We start from the raw sequence: 26963 nt of genomic DNA, 5'->3' as shown, positions 1-26963 counted from the left end.
ACAGTTAACAATTAATGACAGTATAAATTGGAAACTAATTTACATAGCAAAGAATATGTGCTTTATGATTTTTTCATGTTAAAGTGCAAAATTAAAGTGGATGAGTTTACCCAAGACATTTTATTGTAATTTCAGTTTCTTAAAAAAGTTGATTTTTTTGAAATCAGGATACAAAGGTGACACCTTGGCATTTGTTTTTTCAAATCTTTTAATGTAAAAGTTCCTGCTCTTTTTCCCTCAGCTTGTTTAAAAAAAATAAAACAAACACCAAAGAATGAACATAGTGGCTGTAATCCTAGCATTCTGTGAGGCTGAGGCAAGAGGATAGCTCCAATTAAGGAGTTCAAGAACAGCCTGAGCAAGAGTGAGACTGTCTGTAAAAATAGCTGGGTGCTGTGGCAGGTGCCTGTAGTCCCCCCTACTTAGAGGCTGAGGCGGGAGGATTGCTTGAGCCCAGGACTTTTCAGGTTGCTGAGAACTAGGCTGATGTCATGGCACTCCAGCCTGGGCAACAGAATGAGACTGTCTTTTAAAAAAAAAGACATTCATGTGGTAGAAATACTCATGTTTTAAATCCTATAGATTGTACCTACAGTATATGTTCCTTTGTGCTGTTCAATTTCCATTAATTGAGAGATCTAGGGGCTTGATCAGATTCAGGGGTTTTGTTTTTGGCAAGGCATTTTGTAGGTAGTTCTGGGTACTTTCCAATGAGTCTTATCAAATGGCACATCATTGTTAACACTGAACAGTGGGTTCAGATGTTGCCATCCTAATCCACCTTTATGATGCTTTTGCATCAGTTTAACCACTGATGATCATTGCTTAGATTTGTCATTTTAACAGGAATTGCAAAATGATATTCTAATATTCCTTCTGCATTTATTGAAATAATTATATATAATCTACAATATTTTACCTTCATCATTTGGTTATCCTGAGGTAAGACAGGATGTTTTTCTCTAATATATTAGTTTTCAGAATAATTTCTCAATATCCTTTCAAAGGTGACTGAGTTGGTTTGTTGTTTCTGGTTGCTGTGCTTAGTGTCATTCTGAACACACAGATTCATATATTTAATGTGCTTTAATCCATTTCAGTTATTATTGTTACTGATCATTAAATTGCTCCATCTGTACAGCTAGCAGTCCAGAACTCCTGCAATTGGATCAAGAATTTTTCAGAGAAAAACACAGTGGTATGTGAGAGCTTGCTGGCTTTGGTGATACTGACTATTCATCTTTTTTTTTTTTTTTGTAGAGACAGAGTCTCACTTTGTTGCCCTTGGTAGAGTGCTGTGGTGTCACACAGCTCACAGCAACCTTCAACTCCTGGGCTTAAGCGATTCTCTTGCCTCAGCCTCCCGAGTAGCTGGGACTACAGGCACCTGCCACAACACCTAGCTAACTATTCATCTTTTAGATGTGAAATAGTATTGTATTTTTTTTTCTGTAGGAGAAAACATCTACTGTATACATATGAATCAAGTGATATATATCTCAGATGTGCATCACAATAAGCTGGGAGCAAGTTGCTTGGAGTACAGATGAAACAAGTTTAGCCACATGTTGCTAACATTTGAAGTTAGTGTAATAATAATTATATTACACTGTTCATTATTTTATTGCATACATTTGAAAATTTCCATAATGAAGTTTTTAAAAAATCACATTTTAGTAGCCTAAGTTTTCAATAGTCACTAACTTTTACAGAAAAATAAAACACCCACCTGAAACCCACCTTACAGCCCAACCAGACAATTCTAACAAAAGGCATGCAAGAGGTAAAAACCTTATTTTCCCCTCAAGAAAAACTTCAGACAGCTGAAGTTAAGAGATAGTCTGGAAAGTGTGATTAAGGTATTCTTTATTAAGATCATTAAAAGTTGTAGAAACAACTTTATATTATAAAGGCACAGGGAGACAGTTCTGATAAAATATTCAAATTAACAGCAACTTACAGTACAAAAGACAATTTTAATGCACATACAAACCCCCAAATGTCTGATTCAAAAATATTTTACTGTGTCTATTAATGGGCAATGATTAAAAATATAAATTGCTGCTTATAATAAATATCTGATAGTGAACATCTTGATAGCAAAGTGAACAAAATATTTATTGCTTTTCACATACGTATTTTTCCCTGTAATTTTGAATTTCTAATTCTTTTACTATCTTCTCCTCAACCTTTTCCAAAGATAAAAGAAATTTTACATAATCTCATGGAAGGGAAACGGTAGTTATAAAAAACTACCTCAAGTAGCAATCACTGCTGGCAGTGTTTTCTCACTTTCTGTTCTGTGGTAACAATCACTGTTCCAAAAAGTAAAATAAATGTTTGTTGAACCCTAGGTAGACAACTCCTCCACAATTAACGTTCTACGGTTTTAATGAAAACTTATCAAATATAAAAGGTGCTCCCTTTTGAAAATGTGTCAATTGTTGAGTAAGAGATGAATGTTTAATAAATAATTTTACCTACTCCCCTCAAAAATTTTCCAAAGTTGTAAAAAGTCAATTTAGTAAAGTCTCCAGCACTTAAATGTTTGAGGGCTAGTTGGTATATGCAATGTACTGATGTATAAAAATTAACACAATGCAACTATTTTAAACACAGACCTCTTACGCTTTTCCTTCTAGTTTTTAAACTGGGATTAACTTTATTGATTTCATCCTCCTATTTCTATAGCAACCTAGCTTCAGATGGCATATCATGTAGGATTTCCATCACAAAAGTAAAATAACATGAAAGCATCATCCAAATCTAATTAATGTTATTTCAACTTAAGAATTATCTACACTGAAAGTATTTGATAACCATTTTAAAGTTACTTAACCATATGTCATGTTCAGACAGTGTATAGCAGCTAGTCCTGTGCCTGGCACAGAGCTGATGCTTAATAAATAGTTGCTGAATGAATGAAAAAGAAAAACCTGGCTTTGGCTGTGAATATTTTAATCACTTTCTAATTTATAAGGTCAGTCTAGAATTCACCACTGCATACTACACCAAACTTGGCTGTAAACAAAATAACTTCAAAACAGAAAAATACCACCTAAGTTAGTGATAAGCAATTTATACATTCTAACATTTTTTAAATAGCCCACAAATTTCACATTTGTTGATTTTTATCCACATAAACAAATTCTTGAAAGCAGGAGTTTAACTTCCACAATTAAACAGGAAGATCTGAATTTAATGACAGAACTAAAATATTGTATGTCAGATGGTAAGAATAAGTAGATGAAAAATTCTTATTTGAATTCTAAACATGAGACGAGGTCTAATATTTCTTTGGCATATGCATACTATCTTGGACTAGTTAGCATTGTAAAAATACTGGGTTATATTTTTTTCTGAACCAAAATTAACATCAAGGTGTAGACTGCCTATATACTTTTTTAAAAGCCTTTAGTAAAGGACGAAATGGTATTTTGCAACATATGCCGAACTTCATGTTTAGTGTACACTTACATTTATAGGCATAGAGGGATGATGTAACTGTTAAATAACCTGAAATTATACCATGCAATGGTGAAACCACAGAAGGTAGTGAAAAAAAGTATTTACATAATATAATATTTTGCGTTCAAAAAAGAAAAGTAAACCTGGGAATCCCGCCCTGACAGTGAATAGGTACCACATAGCACTAAATGAAAACTAGTCGAAATTCAAATGAACACGTACAGTAACCTGAAAGTGTAAAATTTAATAAAAAACAAAAATGGAAAAACCCCTACGCATCAGAAGGAAAAAGTGGCCTATAAAACAGGCCAATCTAACCTGACATTCAAAGCAAATGCTAGAGATTCACAAAATCATGATAGTAATGCAAACTAAGTATCAAGTACCCTTTGATACACAAGCCAATATAACTATCAGACTCATTTCCAATAGCTTAACAATATTCATTAATCCACTCAGGCATTAAGGGGGTGGAGGCGTGGTAGGGCAAAGCAGTCGATGATAGCTAAGTCTCCAGAGTAGAGGAACATACTTATTTGCAGGAGCATCATGTGATTTTGGAAGTGATGTCTTATTTTGATGGATGTTAATATCAGACTTTATCAGTGCAAGTTTATAATCCTCTGAAGGTAATACTTCCAAATTCCACTTTTCCAGATAGTTTTGGTGGTTTAGTTTTAGCCAGTGCTGTTTAGATGAACAAAAGGGAAAAAAAGTTCATCATAGACTACCTCACGTTGTTACTTAATTGTGCTAAATATTCACGCAGTTCTTTCGCAGCCTGGAATCTGCCATAGCGCTTCTTTGGGTTGGCACACTCATCCAGCAAGGCCTCCAGTCGGCCGTCTTTGGCGATTTCACTGGGTGGATCGTGAAGAAGTCCCCCGGAAGTGCCACGCCAGGTGGCATGTCTGGATAAGAGGTTCTGACAAACAGCATAGTAATTGTGGTCCACAGTGGCACGAGCACAAAGAATTTCTTTTGAAAATGATAAGCAAGCCTCCTTATCACAGTCATCAAATTTGCTTTCATACCATACATCCCAATTTTCAGGTTTATCTGTGAAAGGGGAAAAGCATAAAGAAAAAAATATAGTTTAAAAGTTTTTACCGCTTCCAAAAATAAAGAACTTCACTAGCTGACATAAAAATGTTTGTTCTATACTTTAATGTATAAAAGTATGTTGTATATATATCTTCAAACATTTAAATATAGTAACTCATACAACCATTTATTGGGAGCCCACTAGTGCCAGCCAGAGATCAGAGAAGATCCCCCCCCACTTACAGGTTCAGGCTAGTGTGACTTTCCACCACACACAGAAAACGCTATACACAAGTGTGACACAATGCTTCACGAGTGCAGAGGGGTTAGTGCTTCTGCCTGGAGGCCACAGAAGGCTACATTTTAAAAAATCTAAAGAGAAGTAAGATCTACAAAACCGAGCAATTTTAGAAAAAAAATAAAAAGCAGCAAGAAATAAATAGTATTCCAGACCCAGGGCACACGATACGCAAATGTCTGGACTTAGGACTGGTTCAGCTGGTTCAGGAGACAGTAAGTTTACAGACTAGAGTTTGAGACAGATATTCAGAGAGGAGGCACTATAAATCTAGACAAAATGGTTATAACTTACTGATGACTATGATTTATTTTATAGAAAGATAACTTGGGGCTGAAGACTGGAAGAACTAAGATGATGACTAATCTAAAGAAACCCCACGAGAAAAGCCAGATTGTGAAACATTTCACACAAAAATTAAGTATGTTATGGGTAAAATTTAAGGTTCTAATTGGATAAGACAACAGATAAAATATTAATAATATCAATATTTTACACATAAAAAGTATAAAGTAGCCATAAAATATCTGGGTGGGTATGTCATATATGCAAATATAATTAGACCTGAAACTTCCGACTCTGAGGTCAGACACATTTATGATGGGCGTGAACACATCAGCATCTATGGACTTGATAGAGCCACGGCCTGAAGGAGACACAGCTAGCTAGCCATGTCAGGCAGAGAAAAACTACATATGGAAAGGCCCAGAAGTTTCATTCAGACTAACAGACTTCAGTGTAGCTGAAGCATCAAGGACAGTGGACAGGAGGATACTAAAAATGAAGCTGAACAAAGCTAAGTCACACAGGACATGCCCTGGGAAGTTCAGATTTTGTTTGAAGAACAGTAAATCTTTAAAACCATTTAAACCAAGTAGTAAGATCCGATTTGTATCTTTACAAAGCTACTATTCTGAGTAGAAGGAACCAAAAAAAAAAAAAAAAAAAAAAGAATTTCAAGGAGTTGGTACAAGTCAAAGCCACTGTGTAAATTCACCAGTTAGATAGTTGCTAATGGCAAGGCAGACATCTAAGTCAAATTTTATGAGTTAAGGAATGAATGGAGAGAGGTGTAAATACTTTCATAAAAACAGCTGCAAAGCAAGAAGCCGCAGGAGAGGATCTTACAGTCCTCACTGATGAGGAGGTAAGAGGAACTGGATCTTAAAGGAAGGAGGTGGGAAGCTGACAGTAACTGAGGCAACAAGTTCTCAAAGAAGGATCTATTCTGAAAAAGACAGATGAAGCTGTTTTAACTAGGTTTAGATGATAAAGGGAAGGACATTGAGGGAGCTGCCACAGGAAGACTTCAATTTCCCTATGAAGAAAAAAACAAAGGTCATTTACCAGAAAGTGGAAAGAAAAGAGGGTGAATGAACAGGGCCTTTTGCAAAGTGGCTACTTCAAGGGCCCGTGAGACATTTGAAAAGAACTGGCCAGAGTTAAAGCAGCACTGGAGCAAAATGTTCCCGTATGAAATGTAAGAATGCAGAAATTATAGAGTTGGGTTTATCTAAGGTCAGGAATTAGTTGATACAAAACTGTAATAATTTTTCCAGGAAAAGTCCACATAAAATGAATTACAAAAAATTATTTTCATAAACCCTGGAATGAAAATTTTAAAAGGCTGGGCAAATTGCACAAGTCTGAATATACTACAAGCCGCTCTTTTACAAAGAAAAGCACGATGTCAGCTGCTACCACCTTCACAGATGTAGGCAGGAGTTACAGCTGGGCATTCACGCCCTGTGGGAGGATCTACACGGCAAGTCAAGAAAGCAGCTGCCAAGGAAGAAATCAGAACAAGGAGTGGAAATAACCACATGGTTAGCAGGATCATGCTAAGATCACGCAGAAAGTAACTGTCAACCTAATGCACTGTCACATTAACTGCATTCCCCAACGCCACAAATCTTCAGCCTCTGTTCATCAAAAGATCCTTATATCCCTTATGTCAGGAGAGAAAGGAGGATTAAAAATAGAAGACCTGAACCATGGAGCAACAACTCTGATTTCCTTTTCTAATTGAATTGGCTCTAGAACCAGAGACTTTGTCCTTGACTCTTTAATAAAAATTCCTATAGCATTTAACTTTTAAAACATTTCAGACACTCTGTCCATGTACCTTACGAAGAGCTAACAAATAAATGGGGAACAAAGTTTTGGGTGACATGTAATAATCAGAATATCAAATTGCAGTCAGATCTGTAATACTAGGAGTCATCCAAATGTTTTTTTTTTTTAAAAAAATCACCACTGAGACCCCACAAAACAATATGACACAGAAACACAGAACATCCCTGTAAGAGATTCCACAGAAAAGTCAGGACTCCATGAAAGCAGTGTAGTCACTCTGACAGCCTAGCAATTCTCCCTTAGAGTCCTCAAACACAGAATGCAGCACATGGTATGCAAGACCTGAGTCTAGCTATATTTCTGTCCATTGGAACACAAAGGATATTTTACTGAATATGGAGAAACTGTGACTAAGAATACAAGAATAAAAATAAATTAGGAGGGTGTAATGTTCAACTTACAATTTTTAACTTTTGAGTATTCAACACTTCAAGTGTACTTGAAGTACCACACTTCAAATACCCACACAACCATTCTTAACTTCCAGTACAGTACTCAATAAATGACACAAGATATTCAATACCTTATTATAAAAATAGGCTTTGTGTTAAATTATTTTAGTCGACTATAGACTAGTGTTAAGTGTTCTGAGCACATTTAATGTAAACTAATGTAAGCTGTGATATTTGGTAGATGTATTAAATGCACATTGTTTAACTTAGGAAATCAGCAACTTATGGGTTTATCTGGACAAAACCCCATTATAAGTTGAGGAGTCTCCGTATTTGTTCCCTAATACTGGTGATACAAAACAAAGAAAGATGCCAGGTTGCCATGTGAAGAATAAATGTAAGGCTTACCTCATATAAATATAAGCATCATTTTGGCAACAAAATGTGTACAAAAATATCTAAAAGTTACATACTTACTTTGTCTAATTAGTCTTTTGTCAGCAACCAAAACGTTTTCAGCATCCACAATGATTACCTTCCCATCTCTAGGACCAACTGCAAAATTGTCAAAGCTGACGTCCAGGAGGTAGAGGGCAAATTCAAAATCATTGTTTGTGAGCTGCTCCGCTATTTCCATTAATTGCCAAGCAAGGTCAACTCGTTTCTCCCATGGTGCATTAAAGTAACTCCACAGTTCTTCTCCAACATAATTTACAGCCACCATTCTTCCACAAGCTCCAAGGTATTTTGCAAATGGCCAACCTTCATCAGATGGAAAACTCTACAAAAGAATTATCTAAATATTACAAAACAGTCTGAAGATGTCCTAGGTCTATCCCCAAATCCCTCTCAGTAAAGACTGCTACTAGGAAGGAGTATGGATTTTCTCATTATATTTAACAGTTCATTAAAGATAAACTTCACTTTTTTTCTCACTCATATCATTACTATGGAACCGGGGGTGGGGGGACATGAAATAGAGAACTTTACATTCTAAGGCTCAAACAGGATTTGACAAGTCTCGCTTATCAAAATCTCAGAACCAAATTAATCAATGAACAGCAAGACCCAGTCTTTACTACCAAAACTAAAAGTATTTATACTTTCTCTTATCTTCTTGACTGCTGAAGTATAATCAACCAATTCTTTCCTTTGAATGGATAGCATTGCAGTCTGTTAACCAGCAATCCTTGACCAGGTATCAGAAATTGTGTTATGCTGGCAGTAACAGTCTCTGTTTTTAGCCATCAGCATTGATTTCAGAAGAGCAGAGAGATATCAAATAATTCTAAGTGTTAGTTGACAAGCAGTGATCCAGATCATAAGGAGCCATTTCTACCTTGGCCTAGTCTAGCAGTGGGCAGGGAAGGGAGCAGTTCAGAGAAGGATTTGCAGGAGGTGTCTTTTCACCCACATTCAAAGGGTGGGAAGGGGCAGACTAATATCCAATCAATGCAACCTCTACTCCGAGCACCAAGTCCATCTGGTTTCCCTTTCTTCAGCCATCACATTTTCTGCTCACCTTGGCCCCCCTCAAAATTATTCTTTTTCACCTCAGCAAGGTTTTCTAATAGATTTTTAAAACTATTAGGATTATCATATCATCTTACATTAAAAGAAAAGTCTTCCATGACCCCAAACAAGTCATTCTTCAACTTAAGTGAAATGTTAGGCTCTATTTAAGATACTTCCCATTGTTAAACTGCATAATTAAAAAAATAAACATTGAAGAATAAAGTACAGGAAATTTTAAACAACTTCTTAGATGAGATCATATAATCAAACGTGTGCTTTAATAGCCAATCCCTCAACTTAGCTTAACCCTTTACTCAAGTTTAAAAAAAAAAAATTATTAGATGTTTAAATACCAGTATGAGGTAGGAAAGCTGGATTGGGAAGACAGTATTAAGTATAATCTTTTAACAAAACACTACAGAATACAAGCCAACCTCATCACATTGTGCTGTGCTTTGCTGCACCTCTCAGACGCTGCAGTTGTCACACACTGAAGGTTGTGCAACCAAGCATCCAGGGTGCTGACTGGCACCATTTTTCCAATAACAAGTGCTCACTTTGTGTCTGCGCCATTTTAATAATTCTCACAGTACTTCAAACTTTTTCATTATTATTATGTCACAGATCAGTGATATTTGATGCTACTGTAATTACTGGACTTATTTTGAGGTGTCACAAATTGTGCCCATATCAGATGGTGAACTTAATAGATAAATGTGTGTGTTCTGACAGTCTGAGTAACTGGCTGGTCCCCCATGTCTCCCGACTCCTCAGAACTGCCTATGCCCTGGGACATAATATTGAAATTTGGCCAATTCATAACTCTACAATGGACTCTATATGTTCAAGTGAAAGGAGGGGTCACATATCTATCACTTTAAGGCAAAAGCTAGAAATGATTAAGCTCAGGGCGGAAGGCGTGCCTAAAGCCAGGGCATGCCCAAAGCCGAGACAGGCCAGAAGCTGGGCCTCTTGCACCAGTCAGTTGAGCTGTGAATGCAAAGGAAAAGCTCTTGAAGGAAATTAGAAGTGCTACTCCAGTGAACATACCAATGATAACAGAGTGAAACAGCCTGACTGCTGATATGGAGGAAGTTACTGGTGGTCTGGACAGAAGATCAAACCAGCTACAAAATTTCCTTAAGCCCAAACCTAATTCAGAGCAAGGTTCTAATTCTTTTCAATTTTATGAGGGCTGAGAGGGGTAAGAAAGCTGCAGAAGAAAAGTCTGAAGCTAACAAAGTAAAAGTCTGAAGCTAGCAGAGGTGGTTCACAAGGCTTGAGGAAGAAAACTGTCTCCGTAACATAAAAGTCCAAGTTGAAATGCCCATATATGAGCTACAGCAAGACCAAGCTAATGTAACTGATGAAGAAAGCTACATTAGACAACACGTAGTCGATGCAGACAAAACTAGGACTTTCACAGCTAGAGAGGAGAGGTCAATGCCTGGCTTCAAGGCTCCAAAGTAAAGGGGAACTCTTGTTAGGGGATGATGCAACTAGCGACTAAACTGAAGCCAATGCTCATTTACTTTTCCAAAAATCGTAGACCCCTTCAGATGATGCTAAATCTACTATGCCTGTGCTCTATAATCGGAACAACAAAGCCTGGGTGACACTAAATCCATTTAAAGCATGACTTATTGAATGTTTGAAGCCCACCATTAAGACTTATTGCTCAGAAAATAAAGTGATTCCTTTCAAAATAATCACTACTCATTGACAACACACCTGGGCACCCAAGAACTCTGACGGAGATGTACAAGGAGATTAATACTGTTCACACATTTGCTAACACAAAATCCCACTCTGAATCCCACGGATCGAGGAGTAATTTTAATTTTCAAGCCTTATTAAGAAACATATTTCTTAAGGCTGTAACTTCCATAGACAACAGAGGGATCTGGGCAAAATAAATTGAAAAACTTATGGAAAGAATTCAACATTGTAGATGTCATTAAAAGCATCTGTGACTCATGGGAGGAGGTCAAAATATCTTAACAGGAGTTTGGAAGAGGTTCATTCCAAACCTCATGGATGACTCTGAGGGGTTGAAGATTTAAATGACGGAAGTAATTGCAGAATGTGGTGGAAATAGCAAGAGAACTAAAATTGAAAGTGGAATCTGAAGATGTAACTGAATTGATACAATCTCATGATAAAACTTTCACAAATGGGTGGTACCTGGGGCTCAGTGGGTAGGGTACCAGCCCCATATATGGAGGGTGGTGGGTTCAAACCCAGCCCCAGCCAAAACTGCAACAAAAAAATAGCTGGCCATCCTTGTGCCCATAGTCCCAGCTACTTGGGAGGCTGAGGCAAGAGAATCACCTAAGCCCAGGAGTAGGAGGTTGCTGTGAGCCGTGACACCATGGCATTCTACCAAGCACGACAAAGTGACAAAGTGAGACTCTTTCTCTTAAAAAGAAAAAAAAACTTTAACAAATAGTGAGTTGCTTCTTACGGATGAGCAAAAAAAAAAAAAAAGTAATTTCTTGAAATAGAACCTATTCCTAGTGAAGATGCTGTGAATATGCTGAAATGACAATAAAAGGCTTAGAGTATTGCATAAATTTAATTGATAAAGTAATGTCAGAGTTTGAGAAGAAATAAACAGAAATTGCATAGGCACTGGGAAGCTGAAACATTCATGTGACTTGCTTTGTGCAAGGGTCTGGAACTGAACCCACAGAACAGTAGAACATCTGTAAGCTGACCATCCAAGGGACTGTAACTGGTCAAAATATGGAGGTCAAAATAGTTCAGATAAGGAACTATTCCTACTACACATGGTAAATACATGTGGGGCATGTCTGGTCTATGAAAATTAGGTCAACTTAAGAAGGTGTTCAACTATGGAGGTTCAACCGTATATCTGAGGTATGCCTATATAAATGTAGCCATTTACATAGCTAAAAATTGAATGGTCTATTATATACATTTAAAGACCTGGAGTTGAGGCTCCCAAATATTAGGAAAATAGGCAATATTAATTTTACCCTGAGTTTTATAAAATTGTTCAAAACTCAATATACTTGTGTTAAAATTTTTATTCAATTTAAAAGTAAAAAGATTTTTAAAACTAAATTTAAGCTATGACTACCTATTTTCAACTGCTGTCTTTCAATTCTATCAATGCACAGTAACTATATTCATGTGTATAACCTTTTTCTTTAAAATTTCAGTATCTGCAGCTTTGTGATAAAATACTATATAAATGAAAATTTAGATATATTATGAATAATTATAACAAACTGATTCGATTTTAGTTCAGAGAAAACATCTATTGATTCCTTAGCAAATAGAGTAAACACATTTTTAAACCAGAACCTGAGAAATTTTTTTTTTCCTTTTGGACATTAGAAAGTGACAGATTGCTCATATCCAATGTGTAGTGCAAAACTGTGTGCTGGCCACACAATATTTTCAACTCCCCCTCAATTTAAAATACCCCATGACCCTGAAATTTTAGTAAGACAAATTTAGTTACAAAAGATTTAACTATTTCCCAGGAGCACTCACGTATAAAATCCCTGACATAAAAAACAAAAAGCATTACAAGGAATATGTGAGATTATATAGTTTTGTCATGTAATAAGTAAAACAAAAACTCCTCCATACACGATTGGTACATTATTCACATGTCATATTGCAGAACAGATACAAACATGTCTTTGAGAAAATAAAATGGTCTTTGACAACAGAAGAAAAGGGAACCCAGCCAACATCTGCACATGTACAAATGCCTCCTTGTTTTTGGAGCATTTCCAATTGGCAAATGACAGTCAAATCTACACTTCATTACCCAGGTCCCTCATAGAAGAGGGTAAAATATATGAACAAATGTCACATTGAGCAACTTTACACTCATACAGTGATTTCTGACAAAGTTAACTGAAAGGCTGTTATGCTTCATTTTAAGAAAAGCATGACAGTTCTTTCATATAGTTTGCCACCTAATCTTTTGGAAAAACTATAAGAAATGAATTCACACCATGTGCTTAGATGACAAGAATATTTCATTGACTAATCAAAATAGTCATATTTCACTGAAGAGAACAGAAGTCTATTGAACACACTGTAGTCCAAAACATGCTCAAAGGAAGCCAAAATATTTGTAATTTGCACTTAAAGCAATTCTGGCTTAAAACCAAATTACCATGGTCAAGCAGAGTTTGAGAGACAAAATTTTTAGATGTTAGGAGTTTAGATGTGTTAAAATATCAAGCAGCAGGAAAAATAAAGATGATGACATGGTTGGACAAATCTCTGATCTTTAAAAAAAGAAAGAAAGAAAAAGAGAAAAACAAATTCTCCCTGGTTATCAAACTACCACAGTGCATAACACGAAATAGCCAGGATAAGTTTACTGCTGAGGTCTACGTTTTCCTATTGAAACAAAATCTAAAATCAAGAGTTTTCAAATTGCCTAGCACAAGCACATAGTTTAAAGTACTCTGAAATAAAATGATTATTTTAATGCATTATTTACAACTAAAAAAATGTACAAATACTTATCATTTGAAGCAGGGTATATTTAAAATTGGAATGGCCTTGATAATTTGATTAGAGGCAATCCACTAATTTTTCAAGGCTTTTAATCAGGCTTGAATATATGTCATAAAGCATAATATATAAAGTTTTCAAGAGCAAATATTAGTTTAAGATTATACAATGGCACAAAAGAGTTATGAAAGTAAATGTTTAGTTACAAAATATTTAACTATTTCCCAGGAGCACTGTATACAACTGTATTTTTTTGAAAGAAGTTGGTGACAACCCAGAGAAGACATCTATTATTGTACTACAAATGTAAAAATTAAAAATGGAAATCTAAAGCATTAAGTTAAACAAGGTTAACAGCTAAAATTTATTTTAAAAATGCTTTCACCATTAATTCACAAAATAAAAGTATTTTAAAAATTAAACCTAACCTGATGTTCATGCGTTTTTTTAGTAACAAAACTTTAAGGTACTTCTTGAATATCATTAAACTCAAAAAATAGTAGTAACAATATTATATGCACCAGTTAAAAGCCAGGTTTTCAGAAACAAACAAAACCATTAAAGTCACCCTCCATTGTGAGGGGAAAAAAACGAATGTCATATATAGTGTATATGTTCAGTTTTACAGTAAACATCGAAACTTCAGATACTTTATACTCTTTTTTCATAAAATTTTACATTTAAATAGCAATGTAAATAGAATGTAAGTATAGAAGTAGAACAACGAACTTGAAATTACCAGGCTAGATTTCGAGGTCCACCCCCACCTTCACATCTTACTAGCTCCAACCATCGCAAGTAATAACTTCTTTGAGCTTTGGTTTCTTCCTTTATAGAACTGAGATAATATTTTTGTCACTGTATTTATGAAGGCAATCCAAGGGTCAAAAGAAAAAAGGTATAAAATATACCCTGTAAATTTAATACTACTTTAGAAGAATCATTTATCAAAATACTTTTATATTTCCTAGTTAAATCCATTAAGGAATCCGTCATTCACCTAGAGATGTGCTTATTTTCACATCACCTACAAAAAGACATCTACAAACAATTATCACCCAGCCAAGAACCACTAAATGAGAAAAACACCTTTATTGAGCTCTGGTAGTTTCTAATCATAATAGAATGATAAATTAGTTGCCAAAGTTTAAAAAAACTTGATGCTATGAGAAAAATACTGGACTGCAAGCACTAAAAGTACAAGATATTTAAAAACTGGTAACACAGTACACATTGTGTTTTAACTTGCTTTTTATTTATTACAGGTGAGCACCATAAGGAAGGAAGTTTCAAATGCTGTAATAACCCATTATCTCCCTAGATGAACCAAACACAAGGTGGCCATAAAGTTCATGTGCAAATTAAATTTTTATAGTCACCTTGTATTACATTTTATGTGATCAATCAACAAATTTTTTAAACATCACAATACCCTTTGATCAATAACCACTGTCCTGCCAGGTAAATAGGCCTTTTTTTTTTTGAGACAGAGCCTCAAGCTCTCCCCCTGGGTAGAGTGCTGTGGCATCACAGCTCACAGCAACCTCCAACTCCTGGGCTCAAGCGAGTCTCCTGCCTCCGCCTCCCAAGTAGCTAGGACCACAGGTGCCTGCCACAACGCCCATCTATTTTTTGGTTGAAGCCGTCATTGTTGTTTGGCAAGCCCAGGCTGGATTCAAACCTGCCACCTTCGGTGTATATGGCTGGTGCCTTAGCCACTTGAGCCATAGGAGCTAAGCCAAATAAGGCCATTTTATCGTATCATGTCATAAAACAGTCAAGAGAAAAGCAGACATCAAATACATGAGTTAAGATACATACACTGGTATCTTTTAGTTTTAGTTATTCATTTTCTTATAAACAATAAATGAAATGAGACTAATTGATTAAAATAAGGCTAACTTTAAAAGTGCTGTGTCCTCTTGTGTTCCATTATCTTTTTTCTTCTATGTGACCAAAAGTAGTATTTGTAAATCAAATTTAAGGAACAAATCCCTTCATACAAGAAATATACAATGTTTTGCAGTCATTCATTACCTCGCAATATTCCGTTAAAGGAAGTACAACTTTACAGTTTGCCTAACAACAGAAAATAAATACAAAACAAGAAATGTGTTACTAAAGAAGTCTGATCATTTTTTAAAGGAGAAATTCCCAGTATAAATGAACTAACCTTAAAAAAATCTATTACTAATTAAAATATACAATCTAAAAACTGGTTCCTAGACTTGCCATTTAACTGGCATTTATGCCCCAAAACAAAAATATAAAACTTAAACTTGAGAACATTCTCGGGAACTAAATGTTATCAAAAGCATAGCAAATGCTTGAAGTTTCAATTTGTTTTAAAATTATTTTGAAAAGCCCAAATTTGAAGAAAATCCCATTGTAGTAATGCATGTTGTAACAGCTGCTCATAGTGATTAGTCAACCACACTGGTGACAGACTAATGTGTTCACAGTTTTGTGAACTGTCTGGAGGGGGAATATAGTAAAATTACTGGGATGATTTAATGGTTACTGAATTTTGCTAAAATTTTTCTAAGACTTTAGTTTTTTAATTTATACTGCCAAGTCATGGCCAAAATCCCTTAAAAATACTGAAGGAGCTTAACAATCTCAAGATGTTTAAGTCCTAGGATATGTTCCATTTATTTCATGAAATAATTTTCTGAATGCCATTTTCCACCCACCTTAAATTCCAACAATATTAAGCAATGCCTTGAAAATAGTAAGGTTGTGTTATTTCACTGAATATCATGTCCAACAGCTGTACCTAAAATTAGAAACTAAAGTCAAAATACATCAACAACCTAAAAAACGCCTAAGTCTAAGAGAAAGAAATTATCTTTTAGAATAAATAGTCTAAGCTGAGATAGGAGGCTCACTTGAAACCAGAAGTTCAAAAACCATCCTGGGCAATACAGCAAAACTCCATCTCTATAAAACTTAGAAAAATTAATCGTGCAAAGTGGCATGTACCTGTAGTCCCACCTACTTGGGAGACTGAAGTAGGAGGAGTGCTTGAGCCCAGGAGTTGGAGGCTGCTGTGAGCTATGATTATGCCACTGCACACACCAGCCTGGACAACAGACCAAGACCCCATCTCTGAAAAAAATTTTAAAAGAGTGTAAATGCTTCCCCCTCAAAAAAAAAAAAACCCTACTTGGATATAGCTTTAAATATGCATAATTTTCTAGTTGCAATTAACCCATCTTACCTACTCTTACAACTGGCAAAAGTGAGCCACAAAGTAAGCCAAGTTTGTAAACTGAATATATACCTACAAATACCATACTCACACATTTGCTCCCAATAAGAAACAACATTCCAAGGAAATAAAAAAGACACGCTAACCTTCCTTTGGACCCAATAACCTAAGGATGCTACTTTACTTTCCTTAGTTAAGATCCGATTTCTTTAAACAGACTGACAAGTAGGACAGTACTAATTTTCCTGGCTTACCAACTGAATTAACACAGCCCCTGAGAGGAACAGCAAAACATCCACCAACAGCACAGCTATCTCCCTCCAATTAAATACCTAGTGGTATTTGGTTTAGTTTAGTTTTATATGTCAGTATTTTTCTTGTTGCCTTAAATTTAGCCTAATTTAGCATAATCAAAACAAACTCTTGGTTTCCCTACTTCAATTTCAACCCTTTTTTAGGTGACTGTATCATTATTATAAAAAGTCACTCAGAACAAAAACCCAAGAGATAATCTTTTACTCTTCCCCTTCCTTGCACACCTCAATCTATCAGCAAGTCTTGGGAACTATTTTTCCAAAATACATTGGATCTGACTGCTTTTCACAACCTCAACTGCAATTATCTTAATCCAAACTACCATGCTTTCTTCCACAAAGGAGTGCAAAATCCTCCCTGATTCCTCTCGTCCCTTCTAACTCATTCTCCACCAACCACGCCTTCCTATAATCACTTCTATTATTTCCCACCGCTATGAGAATAAAATCCTAGCTCATTAAGTGCGGTTTCAAGGCTACACAGGATGCGGTCCTCACCTGTACCTATGACCTTACATTTTACTGTGCCTACTCCCATACTCGACCATCCTTTGGGGCCTCTGAATTTGCCATCCATCTTGCCCTTAGATCTTTGCACCATTGGCCTTTCTCATCATTCACACCTCAGCTAAAGCGTCATTCTTCCCAACCACCCAAATTGAAGTATTCCATCCTCAATCCAATTCTCCAACACAGGTCTTCCAGTTCTCTTCATACTATGCAAAACCTGAAATTACCTAGTTCTTTGCTGCCCACATCAAATGCTCCAAAAAGCAAAGGACATGCAAACTGTGCTTTGGCCTGTGATCTTTGCTGTATCCCAGGAGTGTTCAGATCAGATCTGGGCATTACTGAGCAGTGCCACACAACAAGCAGCGACACAACTCTTGTCAGGTGTCTTCACTTCAGAGCTAAAACTCCAAGAGAGCACCGGAGAGGAAAAACATAAAGACCCTGAAGCATCATGCCTATTTCAGGTAATGAATCTTTTAAGATTTTGTGCCCATAAATAACTCAGATTTAACCTATTTTTTTTACCATTACCATTCATCAAGGTACTGAATGGAATTATTAAACTGTAATAATGATTTACAGAGAAAAAATAAACTATCTGCTTCTGAATCTTCACCTAAATGCCTTTCCCTAGAATATCCACTCTAGTCATTGTACTTTATATGGGACAAATCCCTAATGCTCGATTTAATTACTATTCCCAAGAAACTATACTTGAAGACAATTACATAGGTACGTTTGAACTTATGCCTTAAGAAAAGTAAAATTTATATAGTGTCCATAAAGTTTATGTGCAATTTAAAACAGTGCACGTGAACTTCATGGACACCCTGTATGTTCCTTAGATGTCAGTATAATCCACTTTCAACTGCTTTACTATCTAAATATGAGATAGGCTGATTTACAAAGAAATAACTGTCAAAAACTTTACAATTAAAAATATTTAACATATACTAGTTGAACAATCCTATCTCCTTTAATCTTTAAAACAATCCTGTTAGATAAGTATTAACCTTCACATTTTAACTGATTATGTAACTCAGGACCTTAAGCATAAAGTGACTTCCTCAATGCCACCCAACAATCTGCAGTAGTACAGAATGTGAACTGGATGTTATTTTAATATTGTCCCCACCACTCCTCCCACTCCTCACCTCCATCTAACGGCAAATCTCATTCATTCTTCAAAACTAAATTCTCTCCCGAAACATTCCCTGGTACCCTACTCTTATCAAGATGTCCCACCCTAAATGAGTTGGACAGTGTGCATATACCATTTTGTAGGGCCATTTATGTACCTACCTCCTACACAGTAACTACTCACTGCCTAGGATTAGTTCTTTCAATCCAAAGGCCTTGTAACAGACTATTTGCTAAATGGAACAAACAAATTCCAGTCCTTTTGGCTGAAGATTCAAAGAGTTCACAGGTATTTCATTGATAACTTCCTGTCAAGAATCTATGAACTAGAAGACTGGATTATGTAATTTAAAACATTCCAGGGTCTATGGGATGAATAACTATCCCTCACCTTACACCAGTAATTTTCAGTCTTAAGACATTTTACAACCATTTATTAAAATTCATCGAATGTATAGGAAGAATGCAGGATTTACATTCTAAGGTCATTATTAATTTAGTATGTAGGTAATGAGTGAAAAGTGAAGAAAGAAAAAGTCAGCATTCTGTGAAGAGTCAGCAGCAATGACAGCAATGTAAGAAGTAGGTCAGAGACCACAAGCCAGAAAAATAGAAAATAAAAACCAGTCTGTTGATCTGCTGGGAAACTGGCTGCTTAGGTCTAGAAAGCAGACCCCTCCCACCGAAAAAAAAACCAAAAAACACACATGAGGAATATGTGCTAACCCATGCAATGGAAATACAAAGTTGACAGAAGTACAGAAAGGTCAAAATTAATAATGGTCCAAAGACTTGGATAAATCCAGAAACTAGACCAAGGCATCAAGGATTTTGTTCTACCCATCCTGAAGTGATGCTTTCTTAAAGGTACCTGTCTCCAGGACACCTTTCTAAAATAAAAGTCTCTCTAGAGAAGGTGTTGAGGTACACAGAATTTGTTACTATTTTTGTTTGCTTCTTCATGAAGAACATTCAAGTGTTAAAAGTGTCAATTAAACCTCAGATGAAAAACCAGAAAAAAAATGAAAAAGCTTATGTCCTTATTAGATTAAGAAGTATTCCACTTAGAACTCCCTACTCAGAACTTCTCTGTCTGTGTTTTAACGCCTTCATGGGAAGGCAGCAGCCAGTGAAAGAGAAATAGGTGACTCCCTGAGCAGTTTGACATCAAAACAAACACTCCTGAGACAAAGTCTGAAACATCCTTTTAGACAATATGGCCCCACAAGGTCCCGGGTTACCCTTAACTCTGTAATTTTTCCCTTAAAGGAAGTCTCCAGTTTTTGTTTCCATCTCATTTCATGTGGGTAAAAACGTGGAGTAGAAAGGAAAGCCTGAAAGAAGAGTCATCTGTCCTGACCTCCAAATCAAACCCAACAAGGACCCAAATTCCCAATCTCCTTTTAGAAGAACTTAATTAAGCCCACCAGTTAAACTCAGAAAAAAAAAATAAACTAAACTAAAAAAAGCCCCCCAAATTACTCAAGTTAAATGTTTGAGAGCCCCAGAATATTCAGCCATAGCTAGCTTACATATTGCAGTTACATACTGTAAAAATAAAATAAATCCCATTAAAACCATGATTCAGAAAATTAAAGGCAAATAAAGTTCTATAAATTTAATAGTACAATAAATTCTCAGCTCCTCCCCTTAAAATACCCAAGTACTTTGAAGTCAGAGAAACTATCTGAGATCAGTAAATCCAGAAGCATTTAGCATTTCTCTCGCTTGCTTGCTCTAGTAAATTCAAAAATAGGTAAGTGCAAATTCTGATAGAAAATTTACCCGTAAAATAATTTGACATCTTGCCAATTACTGTGACACCTCAAATTTTGAGTATTCCAAGATCCTATTACGCAATACAAAAATCAACGATGCTCCTCTTCAATTTTTTTCCATAGGATCATGGCATACTCAGCATTAAAATATGCCTCTTAGTGACATAAAAATGGGAAGAGAAAAAAAGGTATCAGAGTAGAAGATAAAGGTATGACTAGCATTATCTTTTTTTTATTTTTTTTGAGAAAGAGACTCATTGTGTTGTCCTCGGTAGAGTGCCGTTAAGTCACAGCTCACAGCAACCTCAAACTCTTGGATTTAAGCGATTCTTTTGCCTCAACCACCCAAGCAGTTGGGACTACAGGTGTTCTGGCTATTTTTTTGTTGTTGTTGTAGTTGTCTTTTGTTGTTGTTGTTCTTTTAGCCAGCCTGGGCCAGGTTTGAACCACTGGTCCTGGTGCCTGTGGCCAGTGCCCTAACCACTGAGTTACAGGCACCAAGCCAGCAATATCTTCTCATTTGAGATTCATAAATTTTTTTTGAAATGTGATAATTCTATGGCAAAACAACTTTCAAGCCAGGTAAGTGGCTATAAGCTAGTACAACTAACTTATCTAACAACAGGGAGTCATACTCTGATGCCTTTCATATCGGCAATTTATATTACAGATCTGTATAGTCTTACATAGAAAAGGGGTCCCTATGTCTGGGTGTGTATCTCATATTCAATACCCTTCATGCTTTCTTTCAAGGGATAATAGAAACGTCAATTTTCTATTGCTTTTTAAATTTAGGAGAGGCCAAGTTTAAAGAGTTAAATTCATCGGTTCCTTCTTTAGTATCTTATCAAAGGAGATTTTTAAATGCTTATTTAGGAAGCATGTTTACTATACTGGAACTATTGTTAAGGATAGTTTGAAGTCAGTTCAAAGACTTTTTCCCCCCAAACAGTTAATTTTTGAACAATCTAAGAAAAATCCAGGTTGTCACCAAGTGTCCAAAAATTCAACAAGCAGCTCCCTCTCCTGGAAAAAAGGAGTTCCTCCTTAAGCTGTAGAACACATACTTGCACCCTTAAAATGTTTTTTTTTTTTTTTAAATATATGAAGTAAAATACAAAGAACAAAATTTGAGTTCTTCTATCAGTATCAATTAATATCCATTACTACCATAAAGGGCTATACATAATTTTATGGAAAACCGTAAAAATACTAAAAATGAATAGTTTGCCTGGCTTACAAAAAGCAATGAACATCATGATTTGGCTTACTGTATAACCGATGCATCTGATCACAGAATTTTGACATTCCTCTCATTTTCGTGGTTTCATACCAATATCCATTTTCAAGTATATTGCCCAAACTTAACTCACCAGCTTTAATCAAAGATCAAGTGGTTCTATAAAGAAAGCAGCCAGCTCTATGAAACTCTTTTATATAGGATGTCCCAGAAGTCGCTATACATAGGGAAAATGGGAAACTGAAGCTAAATGTAACTTTATTGACAAAATCTTCATTATAAAATTTTATAAAGTATTTACAAAATATTATCTATGTGTTGGCCACTTCTTTGTAAAATTTTATAATGAAGATTTTGTCAATAAAGGCATATGCAGTTACCATTCCCCATTTTCCCTAAGTACGGCACTTCAGGGTGACTTTTGGGACATACTACATTTAAAAGTAAGTCCTCTTATTTTATTTACTTGTTTATCAGGTTAAACAAAGAACATACAAATATGACTGACATACTAAACACTCCAAATTTATATTTCACAGTATGTATTAGCTGAAGTATTAGCATTATTCTTGGGTACTCAGTTATATAAATTAAAAAGGCAATTTACAAATGCCACAGTCCACAAGGTTGATACATATTTCCTCACCTACTAAAAACAAACTATTATCCCTTAACTCATCAACAGACTCACTCATGGCAACTGGGTAAATTTAACCCCCCCCCAAATTCCTTTTTTAAGAAAAAGTTGTTTATCACTAATGATGAAAACAGATAAAGAATGAGGGAAAAGTTAATCAGAAAACAAGACAGAAGCACACCTTTCTCAACTACAGAGTACTCTGAAAATGCTACTTCAGACTTTAAAAAGATACATAAAATCTTCTTGAACAAAAGAGAATTTAACTTAGTATAAAAAGAATGCCAAAGTTCCTCACATTTAAGCACTATGACTACATTTATAAAGAACTGAATATATAATCTTAAAATACAATACTAATATTAGCTATTATTAATACATCAATATTCGAAATCACCTGATAAAAATCTTTCAATAGGCAGCCAATATTTTCTGTATAGCAATGTATATTACTAAGATAGATCTTTACCGACTTATTGGGTTGCAGAGAAATTTGACAAACAATGCATGTTAGCAAACTGCTAAAGCTGTCTGCAGGAACAAATCCTGCTAATATGTACAACAGGATTTCTACTTCTTAAATTGAAAAGACAGTTTAAATGAAGAAAAGTTTCAAGTGTTCATCTATCTACATTGAACCTTTAGAAACTTACTAGTTTTAAAACAACTGCTGAATATAGTAAATTTCTTGGAGGAAAGTTTAACCAGTTTTATACAACATTCACTGTTAGAAGATGCAGCAGTATTTCACTTACAATCCCTACTTCAGAATTAAAACATTATACACATCCTCAGATTCCTTGAAATTTACTAAGACCCACTTGAAACTTTGTTTGAAGCATTGTTTGTGTTAAAATTACTTGGCTGAACTAATCAAACAAAGCTGGTTTCTTTTAGCTAAAATGGGCAGTGTAGAACTTGAGAAAACACTACAAATACTGCACATTCCTATTCATACGCTTTATATTTTAAAGAATAAACCAGCACCCTGTACAAACTCTCCAGCCATCAGCAACATTCTTTTTTAATGACCCAGACATTGTGAAAATGTAGTGCAGAAAAGACATAAAGTATAATAAGATTACTTGTGATTAATTTTAAGTCCTTTTTTCCTTTTGTATTTGAAATACATACAGCAAAAGTGCCAGGAAAAAGGAGCACGGTAACTTTTCCTGCAGTTACAGGAGTCATTACAGCCCCATAGTTGTAATCACTGTCCAAGGACACCGCACTAAATCCGGTGAGGATGTGCAGAAACAAGTAAATACTCGAAGGTAAACACACAGTTTGTTGTTGTGTCTTCTTTTGCTGTCACCAGTCCATTCTGTTCCCCTAAAAGGCACATTTCTTTTCAAAATAAAGTCAGAAGAGAGTAAATAAGGCAGTTGGGCGAGAGGCAAGAAATCTTCCCTGTTTCTCGCCCTGGCCTAACATTTCATCCTCCTTCAACCAGATTACCAGATGAATAGGGCAGGTCACAGGATCAGGATGAAAATATCCATCTTGGCCTTATGCCCGCCCAGTCCCAAGTCCAATGCATTTTCCTCTGTCTCTGATTATAATCCCACCCGAAGCATGGCTCACGGATTAACCCTATCCCTGACCACTGCCCTAATTCTCTAACCTTTATCTATCCCAACTTGTCCCTGAAAGCTACCCGAATGCTTGATTGCCAGGTAAATGAACTAAGAAATAAAACAAAGACTCTGAGGCCGAAGTCAGACTCCAAGGGTCAGTAAAGGAAAGAGTGAATGCGGTATAAAACCACTTAGAAAGAACTAAGAAAGGTCCAAGGGCTGGTGAACAGTCTGTGCTGTGGACGTGCAAGCCCTGGCAGATAAAAGCAGACAGGCTGGGAGGAGAGCGGAAGGAAACTCGCTGGAGAGACATTTTGGGCGCGTTAGAGACGCACTCCCTCTGGCGTTGAGGGATCCGCAGCCAAATCCGAGATGCACCCGAGACTAGGTGACAAGAGCAAACTCTCCATTAGCCGGGTCGTCCTCTACAACACCGAACAGTCCCCGGGATCCCTCAGTGCCACCTCCTTCCCACGCCGGCAGCCGGCCCAGCCAGGCCGGGTCCAAACTGGCAGCGAGCGCGGGCGGAGCCGCTACTCCCGACTCGGTTCCCACGCGCGGCCCCTCCCGGCAGGACGCCCCCCGCCCGAGCTCCGCGCCTACCTGTAGCACCAGCGGCTCGGGGTTGAAGGCCAGGGTCAGCAACAGCTGCATGCGCTCCGAGTCCTTGAGATTTCGGAGCAGGAAGCTGCCCGAGTCCTTGGTCTCTGCGTAGCGGCGCACCAGGCGGTCGAGCAGGCGCTGCGAGGGGCAGTGCACCAGGTCCGACCAGCCCTCCACCGCCTCGGGCGTGAGCAGACGCACGTCGCCGTTGAGGCGCGCGAACTCGGTCCGGGGCATGGCCTGGAGCAGGTCGCAGCGGGGCCGGCCGGTGGCCCGTTTGCAGATGCTCTGGTCGAGCTGTGCCAGCTCGCGCTGCGAGCCGAGGCGCTTGAGCACCACACGGCGGCGGCCGCCCTCGCGGGGCTCGCCGTACTGCGCGAAGTAGACGTTCTTCACGTTGAGAAAGTCCAGCAGGCGCAAGCGGCCCCACGCCTCAAACACCACCTGCCCGTTGAGGAAGCGGCGGCACCAGCTCGTCCCGAAGCACGCCGGGCACTTATTGAGCTGCAGGAAGCGCCGGTCGGCCAGCTCGTTACGCTGCCAGGAGGCGAGCAGCGACGGCGAGTGCAGCACCATCAGCACCAACAGGCTGCCCAGCGCCGCCAGCTTCAGCGAGCGGGACAGGCGGCCCAGCTTCGGGGGCACCAGGCGCCACATCCCGCCCGCCCGCCCGCACCAGGAGGGCGAGGGCACCCCCGGGGCGCCCCCACCGCGCCGAGAACCGGAGAGCGTCCCGCAAGGGCCCCCGGCGAGTGAAGGAGCGCGGACTGGGGCGGGAGGCGGAGTAGGTGTGTGAGAGTGGAAGACAGGGAGCGGGAAGGAGCCGACTCAAGCAGGCAGCGACTTCTCCCAGTCACAAGTCTGCACAACTCTCGAGCTCCCTCCTCCGAGCTCCCCGCCCTCCGACTCCGGCGGCGCCTCCTCCACGCCAGCCAAGTTATAGAGGAGCGGGAGGGGGAGGGAGCGCCGGGCCCCGACGGCCGCGCGCCCGTGTGCGCGCGCACGCGCACTACTCGGGGAGCGAGGGCTGCGGTGGTGGCGACCAGCCACGGGCGATCTGGGTCTAGGAAGAAAGGAGGGACTCACGGAAAGGGGCGAGGAGCGGGGACACCTCACACCCAAAAGTAGCGACGCGCGTTCCTGAAGCCGCACGCCCCCACGCGTCCACCCTGGCCTCCCTGGGAGCCGCAGGGAAGGGGCCGGGGGCGGGGCCGCGGGGCGGAGCGAGGCCGTCGCGCGCCGCCCGAAAGCGTAAGCGCGAGCTCGTGGAGCGGCGGTGGGGGAATGGCGGGGACAGAGCTCGAGCTTTAGAGGGGAGAGGATGAAGTCGGGAGCTCTGGCGGTGAAGAGACTTTTCGTAATAACTAGTCTTTCGCGTTTGTTAAGTTTTACTGGGGCTTGCCTTTTGCCACTGTGGAAATGCTTTCCTAAGTGTAGAAGGAGAAGAATTGCGGAAGCCTAATGCGCCTCCTTCACGCGGGACGGCGCGCGCGGGGCGGCGCGCGCGGGGCGGAGGCCGAGTGGGCGGGGCAACCTCCTCGCTCCTTATACGGGTTGGCGCGCGCCTGGGGGCGGGGCGAGGCTGAGGAGCGCCGGGCGGGGGCACGCGCCCCGCCGCGCCGACCCCAGGCTCGCGCGCCTCACGGTAGGGGGTGGGGCCTGCGCAGAGAAAGGTGGGAGAGACTCGAGTTGTTTCTGTGGAGCCCGGTTTTAGGAGTCTCGTTGTGTGGAAGCGCTGTAAATCTTCCCGAGTGAACACGGAACGAAGTCCTCAAGATAACTGTGTTGAAGAGAAGACAAAGGAGAGCTAACGCGGCCTGGTGTCGCCACGAGGTCTGCTCCGACCGCCGCGAGGAAGCCGGGACGAGCCCTTGGCAGGTTAGCTTTTCCTCCCAGCCTGGCCAGAAACCGCTCTGTTGCTGCTACTCGGCTGAGTGACTTCCCGGCACCGCCCCTGCGGAGCAAGCGGGCGCCGGGCTCCACCCTCCTGGCTCGCCGGGCTCGGGCCCGCCCCCCGGCCGCGGCGCGTCGCGGTGGCGGTAACCATGGGGACCCGGGCTGCTCCACCGGGGCGCGTTGGCGCGGAGCCGCCCCGACTGCACCGTCCCTCGGAAATGCTGAACTCAAGCACCTGGCTTTGGTGTCCGTTGTAGGGACCTGCACTGTTTAGCTGTAGCTATGAATATACATATGCTGTTTTTTGCTTTCAGCGCTAAAATAGTTAAAATAAGTAGTGATTAGCCTGAGGGACAAGTGGTTCCTGATACGCTGTTAAAGATCTGGATTTTAACTGAGTTAATTTTATGGATTGAACAATTTTTGAAGGCCACACTATATTACAGAAGCTTAGAAGGGTGTATGCCAGATGATCACGTTCACTTTCCTGCATTATTTGATTGTAACGTATAGAACCATCTGCTTGAGACCTGCTGAAGTTAATGTGTTCTTTGTGATGTAAGATTTCAAACTTTGAAAAAAAAATCTTTAGGCAATTTAGTAAGTGTATTCAACATGGACTTGATGTTTTTAAGGGATAACATATTGAATACAGACCAATTGGAAGAGTTAGTCTTCAAAACCATGTATAGAGT

General features: G+C 38.8%; 1 protein-coding gene across 1 annotated transcript; it reads right to left on the bottom strand.

Moving 5' to 3' along the window:
- Nucleotides 1–1849: 1849 nt before the first annotated feature.
- CUNH3orf58 (chromosome unknown C3orf58 homolog) lies at nucleotides 1850–25528 on the bottom strand. Its single transcript, XM_003789463.3, has 3 exons — nucleotides 24373–25528; nucleotides 7816–8119; nucleotides 1850–4527 (listed from the first exon to the last, which is right to left on the bottom strand). Exons 1-3 carry the CDS (start codon nucleotides 25027–25029, stop codon nucleotides 4196–4198), a joined length of 1293 nt encoding a protein of 430 aa, XP_003789511.1. The 5' UTR covers nucleotides 25030–25528; the 3' UTR covers nucleotides 1850–4195.
- Between the last annotated feature and the right edge of the window lie 1435 nt (nucleotides 25529–26963).

The sequence above is a fragment of the Otolemur garnettii genome, unplaced genomic scaffold (assembly GCF_000181295.1).
Source record: "Otolemur garnettii isolate 467f Iridium unplaced genomic scaffold, OtoGar3 scaffold00032, whole genome shotgun sequence".
Classification (NCBI taxonomy): domain Eukaryota; kingdom Metazoa; phylum Chordata; class Mammalia; order Primates; family Galagidae; genus Otolemur; species Otolemur garnettii.
The sequence above is the reverse complement of the archived record's forward strand: the minus strand, read 5'-3'. Positions and strand labels throughout refer to the sequence as shown.